Source organism: Zootoca vivipara, chromosome 3, assembly GCF_963506605.1.
Source record: "Zootoca vivipara chromosome 3, rZooViv1.1, whole genome shotgun sequence".
Taxonomy (NCBI): domain Eukaryota; kingdom Metazoa; phylum Chordata; class Lepidosauria; order Squamata; family Lacertidae; genus Zootoca; species Zootoca vivipara.
In genome coordinates, this window is record NC_083278.1 from 116,490,549 (window position 1) to 116,510,410 (window position 19,862).

Consider the following 19,862-nt stretch of genomic DNA (forward strand, 5'->3'; position numbering starts at 1 on the left):
TTGGAGAAGGCTGGTGTAGAATTGCTTTGGTTTTCCATCAGACTCAGGTAAGGAGAGGCTGCTGGATCAGGCCCATGGCCCATCTAGTCCAGCATCCTGTTCTCACAGTGGTGTGGGAAACCAGCAAGCAGGATCCAAGCATAAGAGCCCTCTCCTGTCTCTGCGGTTTCCAGCAAGTGATGTTCAGAAGCAATGCTACCTCCAACTGTGGGAGCAGAGCAGAGCCATGTGGCTAGTAGCCATTGACAACCTTCTCCTCCTCCTCCTCCTCAAATTTGTCCCATCCCCTTTTAATACCACCCAGGTTGGTGGCTCTCACTGCCTCCTGTGGCAGGGAGTTCCCCAGTTTGTGCTGCTTGAAGAAGTAGTACTTCCTTTATGTGTCCTGAATCTTCTGATCTTTGACTGATCCAAAGCGTGGATCACCAATCCAGAAATCATGCCAAACCACGTCGGAGGTTCCTTAGCCGTAGTTCGTGTACGATGTGGCATTCTTTGCTGCAACGGGAACATACCCTCACCACCGCAGATGAAGCTCAAAGAGTTACGCTTTAGTAATGCAGCTGTTATGTTTAAATCAGTTACAACATCAGTTGTTGTTGTTTTTTGAACACATCAATCAACTAATAAGTTGCCCCAGATTCAACCGGGCACCAATATTCCCAAGCACCATCTCAAAAGATACATTATCCCTCCTCTCACATACGGGAGGGGATGCCTCTGAGATGATGCGCCTACAAAACATGCAAGCCTCGTGTAAGAAAATGCACTTCCGCTTCATAAATATTGTTTTTACCCATATGCAAATTCAATTGCAAGATCAATTAAACAGACTTAAGACTTGTGTGATTAAATCAATCAAAAACATTTTAAATAAGTTTGCAGCCCTAATTGCCACATCAAATATACAATTAAAAGTGGGGGGGGGGAGGAAAGGGAAAATATGCCACCTAAGTCACTTGTTTTAGAAGTCCAGAAGGAAGCGTTTGACAACAGAATGCTCACAGACTGACAATGCCAATATTTTTGGTCCTGCGCTCCCTCGAAGGAAATAATCCAGATACTTGAGGGCTGGTGGTTGGTTTTTTGTCCTTTCTTAGTTTCGTCTGAAAACCTGTGTCAGGGGGCCGCTGTCAAATGCGGACCAATCTGGGGGTCTCTGGCAGGCGGTTTCTCAGAGCTTGCCAGAGAGGGAGACAGGAAGAAAGGGAAGGAAGAGACAGGAAGCGGCAAAGCAGTCGGCACAAGGCAGAACAGAACGGGGTGGGAAGAGATGCGGGGCCAGGTCAAAACTGACTTTCCGCCCAGAGCCGACACTCAGGGGCAGAGAAGCTGCTGCATGCAGAAGGCATCGGTTTCCAAGGGCTGAAAATGTGCCCCAGGAGAGCTGCTGCCAGCCCGTGCAGGCAATACTGAGCCATAGGGGCCAAAGCTATGAGGGGTGGCTAATACCCCAGAGGACAGAATCACACTTCAAAATGACCTTAACAGATTAGACAACTGGGCCAAAGCAAACAAGATGAATTTTAACAAGGAGAAATGTAAAGTACTACACTTGGGTAAAAAAATATATGAAAGGCATAAATACAGGATGGGAGACACCTGGCTTGAGAGCAGTACATGTGAAAAGGATCTAGGAGTCTTGGTAGACCACAAACTTGACATGAGTCAACAGTGTGATGCAGCAGCTAAAAAAGCCAATGCAATTCTGGGCTGCATCAATAGGAGTATAGCATCTAGATCAAGGGAAGTAAATAGTACTACTGTATTCCGCTCTGGTCAGATCTCACCTGGAGTACTGTGTCCAGTTCTGGGCACCACAGTTCAAGAAGGATACTGACAAGCTGGAACGTGTCCAGAAGAGGGTAACCAAAATGGTCAAAGGCCTGGAAACGATGCCTTATGAGGAACGGCTTAGGGAGCTGGGTATGTTTAGCCAGGAGAAGAGAAGGTTAAGGGGTGATATGATAGCCATGTTCAAATATGTAAAAGGATGTCATATGGAGGAGGGAGAAAGGTTGTTTTCTGCTGCTCCAGAGAAGCGGACACGGAGCAATGGATTCAAGCTACAAGAAAGAAGATTCCACCTAAACATTAGGAAGAACTTCCTGACAGTAAGAGCTGTTGGGCAGTGGAATTTGCTACCAAGGAGTGTGGTGGAGTCTCCTTCTTTGGAGGTCTTTAAGCAGAGGCTTGACAGGCATATGTCAAGAATGCTTTGATGGTGTTTCCTGCTCGGCAGGGGGTTGGACTGGATGGCCCTTGTGGTCTCTTCCAACTCTATGATTCTATGATTTTAACGCAGTTAACCCTGTACAAAAGGGTTTTGCTTTTTTCTCTCCTCCTACATGGACTTCCACAGAGAAAAGAAAAAGGATTGCCATCACCGCTGAAGGTGGAAGTTGAGCCACGCCTGCATGTTCTGCAAGGGCACTTCCGGGCATGGGGTGAGGTCACCTTGAGAGTCATTGTCATAGGATCAGAATTGTCAAGCTGGAAGGGACCACGACAGTCTGCTAGTTCAACCCCCTGCAATGCAGGAATCTTCCGCCCCACGTGGGGCTCGAACCCACAACCTCAGGGTTTCTCATGCTCTACCGACTGAACTACCCCGGGCGCGGTTGGCCAAGGGGCATGGCTGCAGCCTGCCACCTCCAGGGAACTCTTCCCGAAGAGGGGCTGAGCTGAGCTGAGATGCCACTACCAAACAGTGACAGGAAAGGCCGACTGGTCAGTGATGGCCCCAGTCCTCTGGCCAGCACCATCGCTGTCCACACAGAAGCAATGAGGCTGAATCCTGCCCCAGGCAGAAGTTTTATGCAACTCATACTGCCCTTGCAAAGGGCAGGGGAGAAGGAGAGCTTGCATACAGGGGTTAGGTTAAAAAAAAACCCTTACCTACCTGGCTGCGTAAGAACAGAAAAAGAGCCGGCAGGATCAGGCCAATAGCCCATTTGGTCCAGCGTCCTGTTCTCACAGTGGCCAACCAGATGCCCATTATGGGAAACCCGCAAGCAGGATCCAAACACAAGAACAACTCTCCCCTCCTGCGCTTTCCAGCAACTGATATTCAGAAGTGCAGTTGCCTCCAACTGTGGCTAGTAGCCTTCAATAGCCCTGGATTTGGCTGTTTCACACAGAATATTTTTTAGGCTTCCTTATCCTTTCCCCCTCCCTGCCCCAAATGCAGAAACCCTAGGAATAATGGTAGTCCTTCGCCCAAAAAAATCTAAATAAATCAAGACTCCAACGGAAACAGCATGCATTATGCATTTCAGAGCAAGGGAAGGTTGTGCAGATCTGACAGATTATGAATCAGCAGTTTGCCAATTCTTTCCCCTCCGGGGACCCTGTTCCCTTTGCTTGATCAGCTGATCGGCCCCCACCTATCTGCTCAAAAGCTCCTTTTTGCAGAGGATTCTGGGGTATTGTCTAGGGCAGTGTTTCCCAACGTTGGGCCTCCAGCTGTTTTTGGACTACAACTCCCATCATCCCTAGCTAGCAAGACCAGTGGTCAGGAATGATGGGAATTGTAGTCACAAAACATCTGGAGGCACAAGGTTGGGAAACACTGGTCTAGGGCACGTTCCCAGGCAGCAACCACGCAACCAAGTTCCACCCCTGCTCCCAGCCAAATGGAGAACTCTACACACAAACACACACACACAAACACACACACACACACAAACACACACACACACACACACACACAGGGTATCGGTTCAATCTCGGGCATCCCCACTTTAAAAGATTGGGGAGCAAGTCAATTCATGGACTTGAAGAGTTGGAAGGGGTTGGTATGTATAATATAGGTAAAGGGTAAAGGGGCCCCTGACCATTAGGTCCAGTTGTGGACGACTCTGGGGTTGCGGTGCTCATCTCGCTTTACTGGCCAAGGGAGCCGGCATACAGCTTCCAGGACATGTGGCCAGCATGACTAAGCCGCTTCTGGCAAACCAGAACAGTGCATGGAAATGCCGTCTACCTTCCCGCCGGAGCAGTACCTATTTATCTACTTGCACTTTGAAGTGCTTTCGAACTGCTAGGTTGGCAGGAGCTGGGACCGAGCAACGGGAGCTCACCCCGTCGCGGGGATTCAAACCGCCGACCTTCTGATCGGCAAGCCCTAGGCTCTGTGGTTTAGACCACAGCGCCACCCGCGCCCCACGTGTATAATGTAGGTAGGTAAAATATAGCGTAATGTAGGTATGCTTTATGTTATGAAAATAAGGTGTTGTGTTGTGATATATGTTCTGTGTAAATGTAAATGTATGTGTTCTATATATGTTAATAAAATATTTGAATAACTCTTAAAAGTAAAAAGTAAAAGTAAAAAAATGAAGGGACCCCAAGAAGCATCTAGTTCAACCCCCCGCAATGAAGGAATCTCAACACGCGGGGGCCCCATCCAATTTGAAAACCATACGGGACCCTGCTTAGCTTTGCAAATGGGCTAGCGGTTTTGTTATTTGCCCAGGGCCCAGAAAAGGCACTTTCAAGCACAGGACTGGGCTATGCTGATCAATGAATTAAGGCAGCTTCCTAAGGGTGAGCAGGAAGAAAAATAACGGAGGTGGACCTTTTGATTTCCTTTGCACCATCAGTCGTTTTGTCTCTTTCCCTTCTTGTTACCAAGAAAGATCATCAAGGCAAACTCTTGCATAGCGGATGACTGAGAGTCCGCACCTAAACTAGGCAAGTCAATGGTCCCTCCTGCTGGAAGTGTGTGTTTTTGGACCACAGAACGCCCCCTTCAGGTCCAGAAAGGGACAACAATGCACAACATTGGTCCCTGCGATTCGCAGGCCGCATTAAGTCTCTCGCTTGGCCACATGGCATAGCACAAAACGACTGCAGTGAAGGGCGTGACATAACAGAAAAATTAGAGACAGTACTGCCATGGATAATTTCCCCCATAATTGTATTACCATTATGGAAAAGGGTTTAACTTGTTGAATTTCTCAAATAACCTTTGTTAAAAAACAAACAAACCAGAAGCTTTTCTTTTGGGTATTATACCTAAATTGTATGGAAATTTAAGAATTTCCAAAAATGAAAAGAAGCAGAAGTCCCAGCAAAGGAAGAATGGATACAAAAACTTGTGGAATATGCAGAAATGGCGAAACTTACCAGAAGAATTAGAAATCAAGATAACAAACTTTTTTTATATAAAAGAATGGAAATGGTTTATTGAACTTTTACAGATAAATTGCAAACAGATAAAAACATTGGCAGGATTATTGTAATAACTTGCAGTTTCACAAGAGTATATATTTAAAGTAGATCATTAAATGAGCAAATTAAATGAATTTGGATACGCAGAAGGTAATAAAAAACAAATTTAAAGAACTGCAGAAAGAGAAGGAAGGAAGTCAAACTTTGAAATGTTAAAATGATTGTAAAATTAATGAAATGTATAAACTTGAAAAGTATAATTAAAAACTTTTTTTAAAGTCTAAGTCAACCCTACAGCAAAGTCTAAGCTTCCATCCTTTCCCAACTTACCTGGAAGTAAGCCCCATTAAAGACAAAGAGATCTATTTCTGAGTAGTACATTTGTACTATAACTTAGCTATACAGTGAGATTGTACTTTGTACTGTAAGTTAACTGTACAGCAGGAGACATTTGCCTTTTGGTGAGAGGACGGATTCTTTACAACATCCACTCGCACTTACTGTGTAGTCGCATCTGCAGAAAATAAGACTTCCTGATCCCAGACAAAACTACCACAAGAAAGATGCATAGGGTTGCCAGACTGAATAGAGGACAGGACTTCTGTGCCTTTAATTGCCCTGCTCTCTTTTGAGTCTGGGAACCTAATAATAATAATAATAATTATTATTATTTATTTATTTATTTATACCCCGCCACTCTGGGCGGCTTCCAACAGAAACATTAAAATACACTAATTTCTTAAACATTAAAAGCCTCCCTAAACAGGGCTGCCTTCAGATGTCTTCTAAAAATCTGGTAGCTATTTCCCTTTTTGACATCTGATGGGAGGACGTTCCACAGGGCAGGCGCCACCACCGAGAAGGCCCTCTGCCTGGTTCCCTGCAACTTGGGAGTGGAGACGCTCCTTTAGGTATACTGGACCAAGGCCGTTTAGGGCTTTAAAGGTCAGCACCAACACTTTGAACTGTGCTCGGAAACGTACTGGGGGCCAATGTAGATCTTTCAAGACCGGTGTTATGTGGTCTCGGCGGCCACTCCCAGTCACCAGTCTAGCTGCCGCATTCTGGATTAGTTGTAGTTTCTGGGTCACCTTCAAAGGTAGCCCCACGTAGAGCGCATTGCAGTAGTCCAAGCGGGAGATAACTAGAGCATGCACCTTAAAGAGAAAGCAGCAGACCCTTTGTTTAATTTCCAAGCAAAGGGTCTGCTGGTTTCTCTTTAAGGTTTCCAGACTCAAAAGAGTGCAGGGCAATTAAAGGCACAGAAGTCCTGTCCTCTATTCAGTCTGACAACCCTAAAGATGCATCCTTGTTCCATGGGGGAAAGGAAAACTACAGAGAGCCCAAGGACAAAAAAAAAGAAACAGAAAAAGGAGAAGTGCACTAAAGGGAAGGGGGAAACAGCAGCCCTTTAGGACCCCAGGGATTCCTACTCACTTATCAAGTCTGACTCACAGCTCTGACTCTGCTCATTGTCTTAAAGCACGGACAGGCAGGAGCAGAGAGGGCGGCCCATTTCACCAAAATTGCTTAGAAGGGTACCTGCACATTTTGCTGCATAACTTTCTTTCTGGGAGGCAAGGGGCTTACTTAAAAGAAAAAAAGAAAGTTCGAAGTCTGGGGCCTTGGGGGTGCCAATGAGGGCCTTCAAGGGCGCCATAGTTGGTTACCCTGCTTTAGTGGGCAATCCACTTGTTTGCCAAATAAGCGCGCCACGTTTGAGGAGCCCTGCAGAAGGGAACACTTAAGCCTAGGACAGTTAAAACTAAGCCCAGTTGATTTTATACGCCATTACACGGCAGCAAGGCCGCCAGAGTTTTGCAAAATCGGCAGCATGTAGGGATTAACTTGTAGGGATAAAAGAAAAGCCTTGCTGGATGAGGCCAGACGCCCATCTAGTCCACTACCCTGTTGTCACAGTGACCAACCAGGGGCCTCTTCTGGGAAACCCAAAAGTAGAACCTGAGCACACCAGAACCCTCTCCACTAGCGATCTCCAGCATATGGTAATTCAGAGGCCTCCTGCTTCCAACAGTAGAGGGAGCACATCGCAGTTGTGGCTACTAGCGTGACTTGCCTTCCATGAATTTGCCTAACCCCATTGCTTTGTGCAGACATTTTTTCAATTAAATAAATAAGTAGCTCTCTTGAAAAGCTTTCCACCTTGGTGGATACAACTACAGTGGAACCTCCGTTTACGCCTACCTCCGTTTACGAAAACCTCCATTTACGAACGCCGCAGACACGGAAGTGTTTGCATCCGGGTTCCGTGGCATCGGACACGCAGAAGTGCTCTATCTATGCGCAGAAGCGTGCCTTCGGTGAGCGGAAACCTCGGCGAGCCAACGCCTCTGCGGAACGGATTGCATTCGCAAACAGAGGTACCGCTGTACAGTCACACCTTGGAAGTTGAATGGAATCCGTTCCAGAAGTCTGTTCAACTTCCAAAATGTTTGGGAACCAAACTGCAGCATCTGATTGGCTGCAGGAAGCTCCTGCAGCCAATCAGAAGCCCCGTCAGACGTCCAGCTTCCAAAAAAAACATTTGATAACCAGAACACTCACTTCCGGGTTTTGATCACTCGGGAGCCGATCTGTTCGGGAGCCAAGGCGTTCAGGATCCAAGGTACGACTGTACCTTCTACAGACTGAAAGAGGGTCTCATGCTCTTCCTGTAACTGTCTGGCCTTAATGACAGCAGGCCAGGGGGTTGACCGAAGGCTTCTCCCCCTTTTCTGCTCTTTTACACACATCATGCTTTTGAAACTGAACAGGGGGGTGGGGTTGGGGTTAATAATAATATTAATAATTTATTATTTATACCCCGCCCATCTGGCGGCTTCCAACAGAAAAATAAAATACAATAATGGATTAAACATTAAAAGCCTCCCAAGTAAGTTGAGCTTTTTACTTACACCACTGGAAAGGTTCTCAGCATACTTTACATGGGGAGAGGAAGTCAGAAAGCCTCCGGGAGGTCTTCGGCATTAGCTACCATTCTGAAACAGATAAGCAAAAGAATGAGGAAAAACATAGGTTGACAAGACACAGGCGGAGAGATGAATACAAAAGTACGTTCGCAATAATTATCTCATACAACTGCAGAGCCACCTTGTGATGTACGTGTCTATCCTATCCTCCCCCTGCTCTGAAACTCCCTTCTAACCAGGTACAGCCAGAATTTCTCTTCTAAAAGATGGGACATCTTTCTTGACTACAAGTAAATATCTTATGATGTGTCCTTTGCTCTATTCTGCACTCTGACCCTTCAAGGAACGGTTAGAAATCAGCCAGGAGCCAGGCGCATTTTGCGACTGGAATGGGTACAATTGCGACCACATGGAGATCTCTGGATGCCAGGTGGGCGACTGGGGAAAGCAAAATGTCACTTAGAGAAGGATCTGAAAGGATCTGCTTGAAGCTTGAATTAAATTTATTCTAGATTGTTTTATTTGATGTTTGAATGTAAACCGGGTCCCTTCCAACTCTACATTTCTAGGACTGAAGCTCTATTAATGAGATCTGTTCTTTAAAACATAAATTAATATAGAAATGAAAATAACAACAACAACATCCACCACTTAAAAAACAAACAAAACAGCACCTAGACATTCTACTTTGGCAACAGTAACCTAGGTTTAAGGTGTCATTTGGTGAGTAGATTATACCAGTGTTTCCCAACCTTGTGCCTCCAGATGTTTTTGGACTACAACTCCCATCATCCCTAGCTAGCAAGACCAGTGGTCAGGAATGATGGGAATTGTAGTCCGAAAACAGCTGGAGGCACAAGGTTGGGAAACACTGGATTATACACCTGAGTTTCTAACACTGCTTCAAGGTCATAATGGGTTAAAAAAACCCATAATTAACAAGCGAAATATAAAACTAAGATACCACTTCCTCAGAAAGATGCATTGGTATAGGAAACTCAAGCCAACAATGAGATGCTGTGGCAATCAAAGCCAATACAGTGGTACCTTGGTTGTCGAACTTAATCTGTTCTGGCAGTCCATTCGACTCCCAGAACTGTTTGAAAACCAAGGGGCGACTTCCAATTGGCTGCAGGAGCTTCTTGCACTCAATCGGAAGCCACAGAAGCAGCGTCGGACGTGCAGCTTCCAAAGAACATTCAGAAACCAGAACACTCATTTCTGGGTTTTTGGCGTCCAGGAGCCAAAACGTACAGGTACCAAGGCGTTCAAGAACCAAGGTACGACGGTACGTTGTTGCGTATTGAGAGTTTTGCACACTACAGATATGGGCAGACGAGGAAGGATTTGGGGGGAAGCTACTTGGAACGATAAAATTCAAGGGGCAAAAATCAGAAGGGAAGGGTGGAGGAATCGAACTCAACAAGCTTAAAGGGAAGAAGGTTATGAAAGGCCCTTTTGACAGCTCTCGGTTTTAGTTTTGGGTTTAAAGAATGGCACAGAGATCAGCAGGGAACAGCAGCTGATCTGATCCCCTGAAAAGCTAACACAGAATGTATTTAAGATTCATGTTAAATATTTGTCAAAAGCTCCTAACCTTTGGGGAAATTCAACAGCGAGAAAACAAGACTCGGGAATCACCTTTCCTGGAATGGTACAAAAAAGAAGAAGCCAGCTAATGACTTTCCAGGATAGCTTCCCTTTCAGCTAGATATGGACCAGCCTATCCATTTCAAGTTCTCCCAGTTTCCCCATGTTAAGTTCAGTTTGTCACATTTAAGTTTGCAATTAAATGAAATCACCATGGAAAACCATCACCGTTGCAGTTCTTCCGACACAGGCACCCTGTATGCAATTTTGCCCAATGCACACTTTTCTTCTGCAAGTAATGGTCCTTCAAAGTAATGTATTTTGGGTACATTCCCACCAATATGTGCTTATTTTCCCATCCTTGGGATCTCTGTCATTTTCCTTTCCCCTAGGAACAAAGATGCATCTTTCTTGTGGTGGGTTTGTCTGAGATCAGGTAGCCTGTAGGAAGCAGTGGTGGCTACCAACGGAGGAGAGGGTACTAGCAATTATGGCTACGCTATACCTCCACAGCTGGAGGCAGCAAAGTTTCTGAACACCAGTTGCTGCAAACTGCAGGAGGGAAGAGTGCTGTTCTTGTGCTCGAGTCCTCCAAGTGGATGGCCACTGTGAGAACAGGATGCAGGACTAGATAGGCCATTGGCCTGATCCTGCAGACTCTTCGTACATCCGTATGGAGATGCCGGAAATTGAACCCCTGACAGTTAAGTCCAGTCATGAACGACTCTGGGGTTGTGGCACTCATCTCGCTTTACTGTCCGAGGGAGCCGGCGTTTGTCCACAGACAGTTTTCCGGGTCATGTGGCCAGCATGACTAAGCTGCTTCTGGCAAAATCAGAGCAGCGCACACAAACGCTGTTTACGTTCCCGCCGGAGCGGTACCTATTTATCTACTTGCACTTTGACGTGCTTTCGAACTGCTAGGTGGGCAGGAGCAGGGACCGAACAACAGGAGCTTACCCCGTCGCGAGGATTCGAACCGCCAACCTTCTGATCTGAAAGCCCTAGGCTCAGTGGTTTAGACCACAGCGCCACCTGCATCCCAGCTACCAACTACCAACTACACGGGCTCCCCAAAAGATGTCAATGAGGGGAAGTGGTCCTCCGGCTCAAAACAGTTCCCCACCCCTTATGCTGAAAGAACATTCATTCACACCACCTGATTTTTAGCAAAGTTCCAGGCCTTCGCCCTCCAGCTTCCTATCAGGGACCCAGGTCTCCCTTGCTAGCATTACCCAGCCAGAGCAATCGGTGTCATTAATCTCTATAACTAATGCAGAGGTTAAAGCTGACAAACCTTTGTCCTGTCTGCATTATTCATTAATGAAATTAACTTGTTAAGGGGATGGAGAGAAGGAGGGGGAGGAGGGGGAGGGAAGGGAGCATCAGAGGCCAAAAAAATAAAATAAAAAATAAGGGGAGTTCTTCCATCTTTGGTGCAGTCAACTCAAAGGCAGGAGGGGAGGGGGCGGAGAAATTACATATTAGTATGAAAATCGTGGCAGCAACTGTGGAACAGAACGAACAATCCAATCCCCAGCTTAAAAGCCCCACTAAAAGGCAGCTCAAATTTACAATGGATGAGCCTCCGTGGCAATCTGTTTTTCCGATATTAAAAATCTCATTTTCTCAGTGCCAAGGACAAGTGGATGCGTGAGGCACTGGAGTATCAACTCGGCATTTGTCTCATTTGACATTAAATCATTCTCATTTTCAGCTCGGATTTTCTAATATCTCCTTGGGAGCCACTTCAGTTTTCTTCAGCTCTCTCTCTCTCTGGTTGCAATTAAGATGTTTGAGTACAGTCTGCCCTACCATCGCCACCCTCCTCCGTCAGCAACGCCAGCTCCCTTTAAGGAAGGGCTACGTGCTTTGGAAGCAGCTTCACAGCAGCAGGCAATAAAACCAACAGGTGCAATCCAGCGTCACCTGTTGAATTTCTGCCTGTCGGGCAGAAGCAAACTTGCCCTGATCCCAAACAGCTGGAAGTAGCAAGGGTGAAGAGGTTCAGGCTGATTACAATCAGAAAGGCGATTTAATTAAATAATAATAATTGGATGGATCACTTTTAATTGTTACTTTTCTCCAAAGCACTCCTGCAGGGGCCAGGCTGTGGGTGCAGCTAAATCCAGGCCTGGAGTGAGTCTTCTTCAGCTCAAGATCCCAGAATTGTATGCTCTTGGAGGAAAGAGACCTGTGCTATTGTATCCTGGAAAGTGTGGTGTACTTTGGTGGTGCTATTTAAATATGTGTGTGTGTGTGTGTGTGTGTGTGCATGTGTGACATGGTGACCCTTCTGCGACGGCCCTCAGTGACCGCCCCACCATCTTCCTGTTTGTAGCTGCTCAAGATTGCATCACCAAATATATCTAGCAAAGAGCTTTTATAGCACGGCACTATGAAATTGCTTCCAAACGTTCTCCAACTTTTCCTTCTTTTTCTTGCCACCTTTTGGCAAGCTGTGGCGATTGCATCAAGGGCAGCGCTGATCCAATGAAGGGAATCACACAAGTGTACAGGATCACAGAATTACGGAGCCCCAAGGGTCATCTAGTCCAACCCCCTGCAATGCAGGAGTCTTCCGAACAACACGGGGTCGAACCCACAACCCTGAGATTAAAAGTCTCATGCTCTTCCAAATGAGCTATGCTGTATGATGAACACCCAGTTCAACAACCTGCTACGGTATATGTCGTTTTCATTTTTTAAAAGAAAGAAAGAAAGAGCAAGCAAGAAAAGTTTGTAGCTCAACACTACAAAGAAACAGGCAGGTACTGTACTGGCAGCTGAGAAGCTGGAGGACAGGCTAAGAAGCCGAATTTCCAGGGCACAAAGAGAAGAGGGCACCTGCAGAATTATTTGCCCCACCCTTGGGAGCAGGAAATACAGAATTTCACAAAAATATTGCAAATTTCTCACTATTAGAACCAGTTGTTATTGTTATTTACAGTTTGGAAACAACACAAACGGCATGTTTAACCGACCTGTATATATATGCCAATATGTCTATAAAACCGATTAAATAAATACATCTTGTACGCTTTACAAATTGAAACAAAATAAGCAAATTGCAATAGTTTCGCATCAATGTATAAATAGAACAGAATGTATTTATTTCGTCCATTTTTACCCTGTTGGCATTCATGTATGAACCAGTTGATCATGCCTTCTTGGCAGCCCATAAATAACCACCACCACCACTAAATGCCACACCAGTGCAAAATCAGTATAAAACCAGCACAAGATCAATAAAAAATAGCACTAAAACCCAGCATGTGGTGGCAAGGGGAAACTATAGTTTGAAGAACTAATTTAAAATTTAATTTTAATTTAATTTAAATTTTAAATTTAAAAGGTGTGGGAGAGCACAGAATCATAGAACTGTAGCGTTGAAAGGGACCTGGGGATCATCTCGTCCCAACTCCATGCAATGCAAGAATATGCAGCTGTCCAAGGGAATCGAACCTGCAACCTTGGCGTTACCAAGAGAGCTCTTCAGGCACTGAAAGGGCAAATACATCTGGAGAGACCATTCACAGAGTTGGGCGCCACCATTTCCCAAAAAGACCTTGATACCTTAAGGCCAAGGGCCCATCCAATCCAGCATCCTGTTCTCTCAGTAGCCACCCGGATGCCTGTGGGAAACTAGCAAGCAGGATCCGAGCGCAAGAGCAACTCTCTCCTTTTGGGGATTCCAGCAACAGGCATTCAGAAGCATCGCTGCCTCCAAATGTCGAAGCAGAGAACAGTTATCTTGGCTAGTGGCCATCAATAGCCCTCTCCTCCCTCCATGAGTCTGTCTATTCCGCTTTTGAAGCCCTCTAAGTTGGTGGCCCTCACTGCCTCCTGTGGCAGGGAGTTCCACAGTTTAACTATGCGCTGCGTGAAGAAGGGCTTTCTTTTATGAAGCTCCTGACAAAATATACAAACATACAATATAATATTTAGCCACAAGCATGCATGCATAGGAAGATGCCCTATATAAATCAGAGATCAGAGCACGTACTGTAGCTTACTCCGCAGGGTCTGCTCTGGTGGGAAGCAGCTCTCCGTGATCAAAGGAGATCCTGCCATCTGAGATCCTTTTACCTGGAGATGTGCAGGGCAAACCTGGACCTCTGGCAAGCACAGCACAGGCCTTGCCACTCAGCCATGCCCCTCCCGCATCAAGGGCCACTGTCCAAAACAGCAGAGCCAGGGGAAAGTGATCCCTTAAGTGGTTAGCGATGCTTTTTTTTATAGGAGGCAGCAGGAAAGCAAAAGATGCAATTAGGAATGCTAAATGTCTAAACTGGCTTCTGACAACCTGGTGCCCCCCCCCCAAAGAAGCTTCGGGCTACAACTCCCATCAGCCAGCAGTGGTCCAAAGCATCTAGGGGGGCACCAGGTTGGCGCTGGAAAGCAAGGCATCCTCTGTGGCTTCTGCAGATTGCCTTCCTCGCCTCGTGTGTTTCAGATCTGCAAGCGATCCTAAACCTGACACGCACCCAAGAGACGCTCCGCTCCGCTCCTTTGGATATCGCGCAACAGGGGCGGCTTTTCCTGCCTCCTGAATGGAAAATCCAGCAGTCCCGCCGACCCCTGCCCCTTAAGCGAGCTGCTAAAATCCCTGTCCTTAACTAGGATTGCGATGTCGCTTTAAAAGCACAAAACGACCTGGCTTGAACTCATGGACAAGCTGGGGTAGACCGATGACACCTTCCTGTGTTGGACTAGGACTCTGGCAAGACCTGGGTTCAAATCCTCACTTGGCCATGAAGCTCGCTGGGCGACATTAGGCAGCCCCTAGCTTAGACCCACCGAGCGCTGTTAAACACAGAGTCTCTTTTCGGTTGGACCAGGTAGGACTCTAGGGGCTGCCTAATGTCACCCAGCGAGCTTCATGGCCAATTGAGGATTTGAACCCAGGTCTTGCCAGAGTCCTAGTCCAACAGAGGAAGATGCTATCGGTCTACCTGCACTGACACGTGGAGGGGCTTCTCCTGGGCTCCAGAAAGGGGGAACTCCTGGCCCTATCTGGGATTTTCTGCACGCAAGATAGATGCTCTACCATTTTTATTCCTGATAAAACAGTTTTGCATGCCACCTTGCCATGCCCCAAACCAGTGACGTGCAGCGTTTTCCCAGCATGGATACTTGCCACATCAGAAAAAAACCTCAGCAGACAGAGGTCCATCCCTACGAGAGGCAGAAATCAGATAAAAACAAAACAGGAAAAAAGCCTTTGTTTCCCTACCCCCTTGCCCCCCCACCCCGAGATAAAACTCCCCTTTGCACCCAAAACGCATCCTTAAACCTCCCTCCGAATGGCGCTGCAAGAAGGCATTATTATTATGACAGGGGCCAGCTAATAAAAGAGAGGGGGGGGCGGAAACCCTCCAAAGATGGCAGAAGACTTCGAAATGCATAATTTAACAAGAGGACAGCCAGCCCAGATTCATAAAAAGCGAAGGTCACGGCTGACAAATCTGCTGAAATCCGGTTTTATTATACGACCAAATCGTTAGCTTAGACAAGACTGAAACGGCAGACATACGTTATCAGGGTCTTCGGGAAGAAAGCATTTGATTTGGTGCCGCTCAGGCTGATTTACAAAGTCATAAAGTGTCGCACGGAGGAGATTGTGGGGGGGGGGGGTGCAGAGGCATAAATGGATTAAACAACATTGGCGGAGGGAGGAGCAGGAGGAAAGCTTTGGGGAGCGGAAACACAGCCAGGATTGGGGAGGGGGGGGCGCAGAAGGGAGAGAATAAAAAGGTCAGCCTGTCATTTGTTTACCTTGTTATAGTATGGAGGACCTCGAGGACTATATATATGTGTGTGTAGTTTGTTTGTAGCTGGCCGTAATGGAGCGTGCAAAGTCCTAGGATCAGGCGGAGGAAGGAAGCCGTTCAAATGAAAGAATGCTGTAAACTTAGAAACAAATGTTTTCCGCTGCCCCTGCCCCCCCCCCCGGAAAGCCAGGAAGCCCCCGCTTATGGAATTTGAAACAGGAGAGCATTCTAGTCCATGGAGGCAGGGAGAGGCAGCTCTCAGGGCGGGCTTCCCCAACCTGGTGCCATTTGGGTGCTTTGAACTACAACTCCCACCATCCCCAGCCCTAAAGGCTGATGGGAATTGTAGTCCCAAACGTCTGGAGCAGGCACCCCCAAACTTCAGCCCTCCAGATGTTTTGGACTACAATTCCCATCTTCCCCGACCACTGGTCCTGTTAGCTAGGGATCAAGGGAGTTGTAGGCCAAAACCTATGGAGGGCTGCAGTTTGGGGGTGCCTGATCTGGAGGGTGGGGTGTGCTGAGACCGCGGTGGGTGGGTGTGGATGCACCAACAACTTTAGCTTTTACTTTTGTATTGTGAGACAAAAACACGCACACACAGCGACAATAGTAAGTCGGTTTTGATCCGCTGGCAGTTGTAAATTTATGCATTCCAATCCAAACCTAGGCTTGCTACCAGTCGCATTCAAATATAACACTAAACCATGGTTTACTGTTGCACGGTTGAGCTGCAAGAAGCGTCAATCTCATACACCTCCCACCTCTCCCTCTCCTTTTCCTGTACAACCCAGGAGACTTTTGTCCAAGTTCCGTTTCACTTTTAAAGAATGTTGCATTCAAAGCAGGGACCCTGGTTTAAAGCAAAATGGACAAAACAAAACAAAAATGGTTCGTTTATTTTTTTTTTTAAATACATTTTATTCCAATTTTCCGAATTCAACAAATTAACAAAACCAATCTTTTATACAAAATCTTATATTCACATCTTTTACCTTGCTCCGCCGAGCTATGACTTCCCCCCCTCCCTTCATGCGGGTTTCTTGTTAATTCCTTTTTTTGCAGTTCCTTTTTTAACATATTGGTCAATTCGTAAGGTTTATTTTAATCCTGCGAGAGTTTTTAATGATCTACAGTTTTTCTCCATATAGTCCACATATTTACTCCAGTCCTTTTGAAACCTTGTCTCCCCCTGGTCACGAATCTTGCATGTCAATCTAGCAAGTTCAGCATAGTCCATCATTTTTATCTGCCACTCCACAATTGTAGGTAATTCCTGTAATTTCCATTTTTGGGCTAACAAAGTCCTAGCCGTGGTTGTTGCATACATAAACAGTGTTTGATCTTCTTTTCTAATCTCTCCTCCTATTATTCCTAACAAAAATGCTTCTGGTTTTTTTGGAAAGGTATATCTAAACATCTTTTTCAATTCATTATATAAACTTTCCCAAAATCTTTTAACTTTTTCGCATGTCCACCACATATGATAAAATTCACCATCTTTCTCTTTACATTTCCAGCAACTTTTATCACTCATTCTATACATTTTAGCTAACTTAACTGGAGTTAAATACCATCTGTACATCATCTTATATACATTTTCTTTCAAGGCAGTACATGCTGTAAATCTTAAAGTTTGATTCCATAGTTTCAACCACGCATCATATTCAATATTATGCCCCAAATCTTTTGCCCATTTAATCATCACTTCTTTTGTCAACTCATCTTTTGTATACCACTCCAACAACAGATCATACATCTTTGCCAAAAGCTTTGTTTTGCCTTCTAGCACTTCTATTTGAAATTTGGATCTTTTATCCTCAAAACCTATTTTTCTATCTTCTTTAAGCACATCATTTATTTGATGGTATTCTATCCATCCTGTTAACACTCCTTTAATGTCCTCAAAAGGTTTTAAACTCCATCCTTTTTCAGTTTTCGTCAAGATTTCCTCATACGTGGCCCGCCTCTTTTCCATATTTACTTTCTTAACTGTTAATACCTCTGCTGGTGAAACCCACCAGGGTGTTTTAGTCTCTAACAGCCTTTTATTTCTTTCCCACACCTCGTACAGAGATCTTCTTATCACATGATTCGTAAACCCGGTATGTGATTTCTTTTTGTCATAACATAAATATGCATGCCATCCAAATCTATTGTTAAAACCTTCCAAATCTAACAAGTCCGTATTCTCTAGAGTTATCCATTCTTTTATCCAACAGATACAGGACGCTTCATAATAAAGTCTCAAGTCTGGCAGGGCGAATCCACCTCTTTCTTTCTTATCTACCAAAATCTTATGTTTTATTCTAGGTTTTCTCCCCTGCCAGACAAATCTTGATAAAATCTTTTGCCACTCTTGGAATTGCCTCGTACCTTTAACCACAGGTATAGTTTGAAATAGGAATAACATCTTAGGTAATACATTCATCTTTATTGTTGCAATTCTTCCTAAGAATGACATTTTCATATTAGTCCATCTTTCCAGGTCTTTCTTTATTTCCTTCCATACTTGTTCGTAATTATCACTGTAAAGATTAATATTCTTTGCTGTCATCCATATTCCCAAATATTTTACCTTTTTAGCCACGTCGAGTCCATGTTTTAACTGTAATTCCTGTTTTTCTTCTTTCGTCATATTCATTGCCATAACCTTGGTTTTTTGTCTATTTAATTTGAATCCTGCCTTACAGATTTACTGAGAAAACAACACAGAATCTAACATTAAGAAATATAACGAGCCCTATTGATTGCAAGGAGCCTTTGTTACGCATTTCAGGGAAAGGAATTGCAAAACTTTGCATGTGTGTTCTGTGCATAAGAAAAGCCATGTGCATGAGTTAAATGTGCATTTAAAAAACATACAAGTTGCAAGGATTTGGGAAGCAGAAAGCAAAGAGGGGAGGAAAAACATGATGGAGCAATGGGCCTGTTGGGTTTGACCACGCAGGCCGACATTCCTGCTCAGAAGCAGCTCAGAGGGGGTCAACGTTCAGCATAACGTTCACGCAGCGCATAGTTAAACTATGGAACTCCCTGCCACAGGAGGCAGTGATGGCCACCAACTTGGATGGCTTTAAAAGAAGGCTGGACAAATTCAGGGAGGAGGAGAGGGCTATCAATGGCTACTAGTCACAATGGCTATACTCTCCCTCCACGGTTGGAGGCTGCAGGGCTTCTGAATATCAGTTGATGGAAACCAGAGGAGGCGAGAGTGCTCTTGTGTTCGAATCCTGCTTGCAGGTTTGCCACAGGCATCTACCTCACTGCGGGAGGCAGGGGAGAGCTGAACCGGCTGAGTTAACAGGGGCTGCAGGAACTGAGAGAAGCGTTGGCTGGATTCACGGTTTTTCCCACATTGTGATTTTTGCAGACACGCGCATGATGATTCGCAATATATTGCCAGGTCAAAAATTATGAAACTGATATAGCAATACGGATTTCAAACCGGTTTAGGGTGATATGTTGATATATCTTTAAAAGCCGACAAAGGTCCGTATAGTTACAGCTATGGTTTTCCCAGTAGTGATGTATGGAAGTGAGAGCTGGACCATAAAGAAGGCTGATCGCCGAAGAATTGATGCTTTTGAATTATGGTGCTGGAGGAGACTCTTGAGAGTCCCATGGACTGCAAGAAGATCAAACCTCTCCATTCTGAAGGAAATCAGCCCTGAGTGCTCCCTGGAAGGACAGATCCTGAAGCTGAGGCTCCAATACTTTGGCCACCTCATGAGAAGAGAAGACTCCCTGGAAAAGACCCTGATGTTGGGAAAGATGGAGGGCACAAGGAGAAGGGGACGACAGAGAATGAGATGGTTGGACAGTGTTCTCGAAGCTACGAACATGAGTTTGACCAAACTGCGGGAGGCAGTGCAAGACAGGAGTGCCTGGCGTGCTATGGTCCATGGGATCACGAAGAGTCAGACACGAATAAACGACTAAACAACAACAACAAATTGATATAACACCCAGCCCTAGCCACCATAAGAGCAAGTTGGCCAGGTCCCGTCTGTTTTCCAGTTATTCCCTCCTCTGGACATTCAGCCTGCCCAGATTACTTCATTAACAAAAACAAGCCTGTCATCTTCACAGAAGACTTGTGCAAAACCGCGAGCTTCCTCGCTTTGCACTGGGCTCCTGGAAACATCAAAGCATTGTAAGAGTCACCCGTGCTGCTTTAATATTTCTCCCCAAGAGTGCAGCAGAAACCGAAAACACAGTGGTGGGGTCAGGGCAGTGGGCCTTGCACAAGGTTCACATTTCCGGGCATTTGCCCAAGTCAGCTGAACTCTGGCACTGACCTTGGCAAGTTGGTCGCCAGGCAAAACTTATACAGTGCCCTGAAGACATTTTGAAGCACAAGTTCCATAAGCCCCAGCTAGCTCAGCTGTGC

At 45.6% G+C, this 19,862-nt stretch overlaps 1 protein-coding gene across 10 annotated transcripts in view; it reads right to left on the reverse strand.

The window, feature by feature from the left end:
• Positions 1-19,862, reverse strand: part of HMBOX1 (homeobox containing 1) — a 109,456-nt gene that overhangs the window by 49,923 nt on the left and 39,671 nt on the right. For all 10 annotated transcript variants that reach the window (XM_060273174.1, XM_060273170.1, XM_060273173.1 and 7 more), the window contains one exon: positions 8,091-8,174. In XM_060273174.1, the coding sequence (XP_060129157.1) occupies positions 8,091-8,113 (23 nt within the window). In that variant the 5' untranslated portion in view covers positions 8,114-8,174. The remainder of the gene's footprint in view (positions 1-8,090; positions 8,175-19,862) is intronic.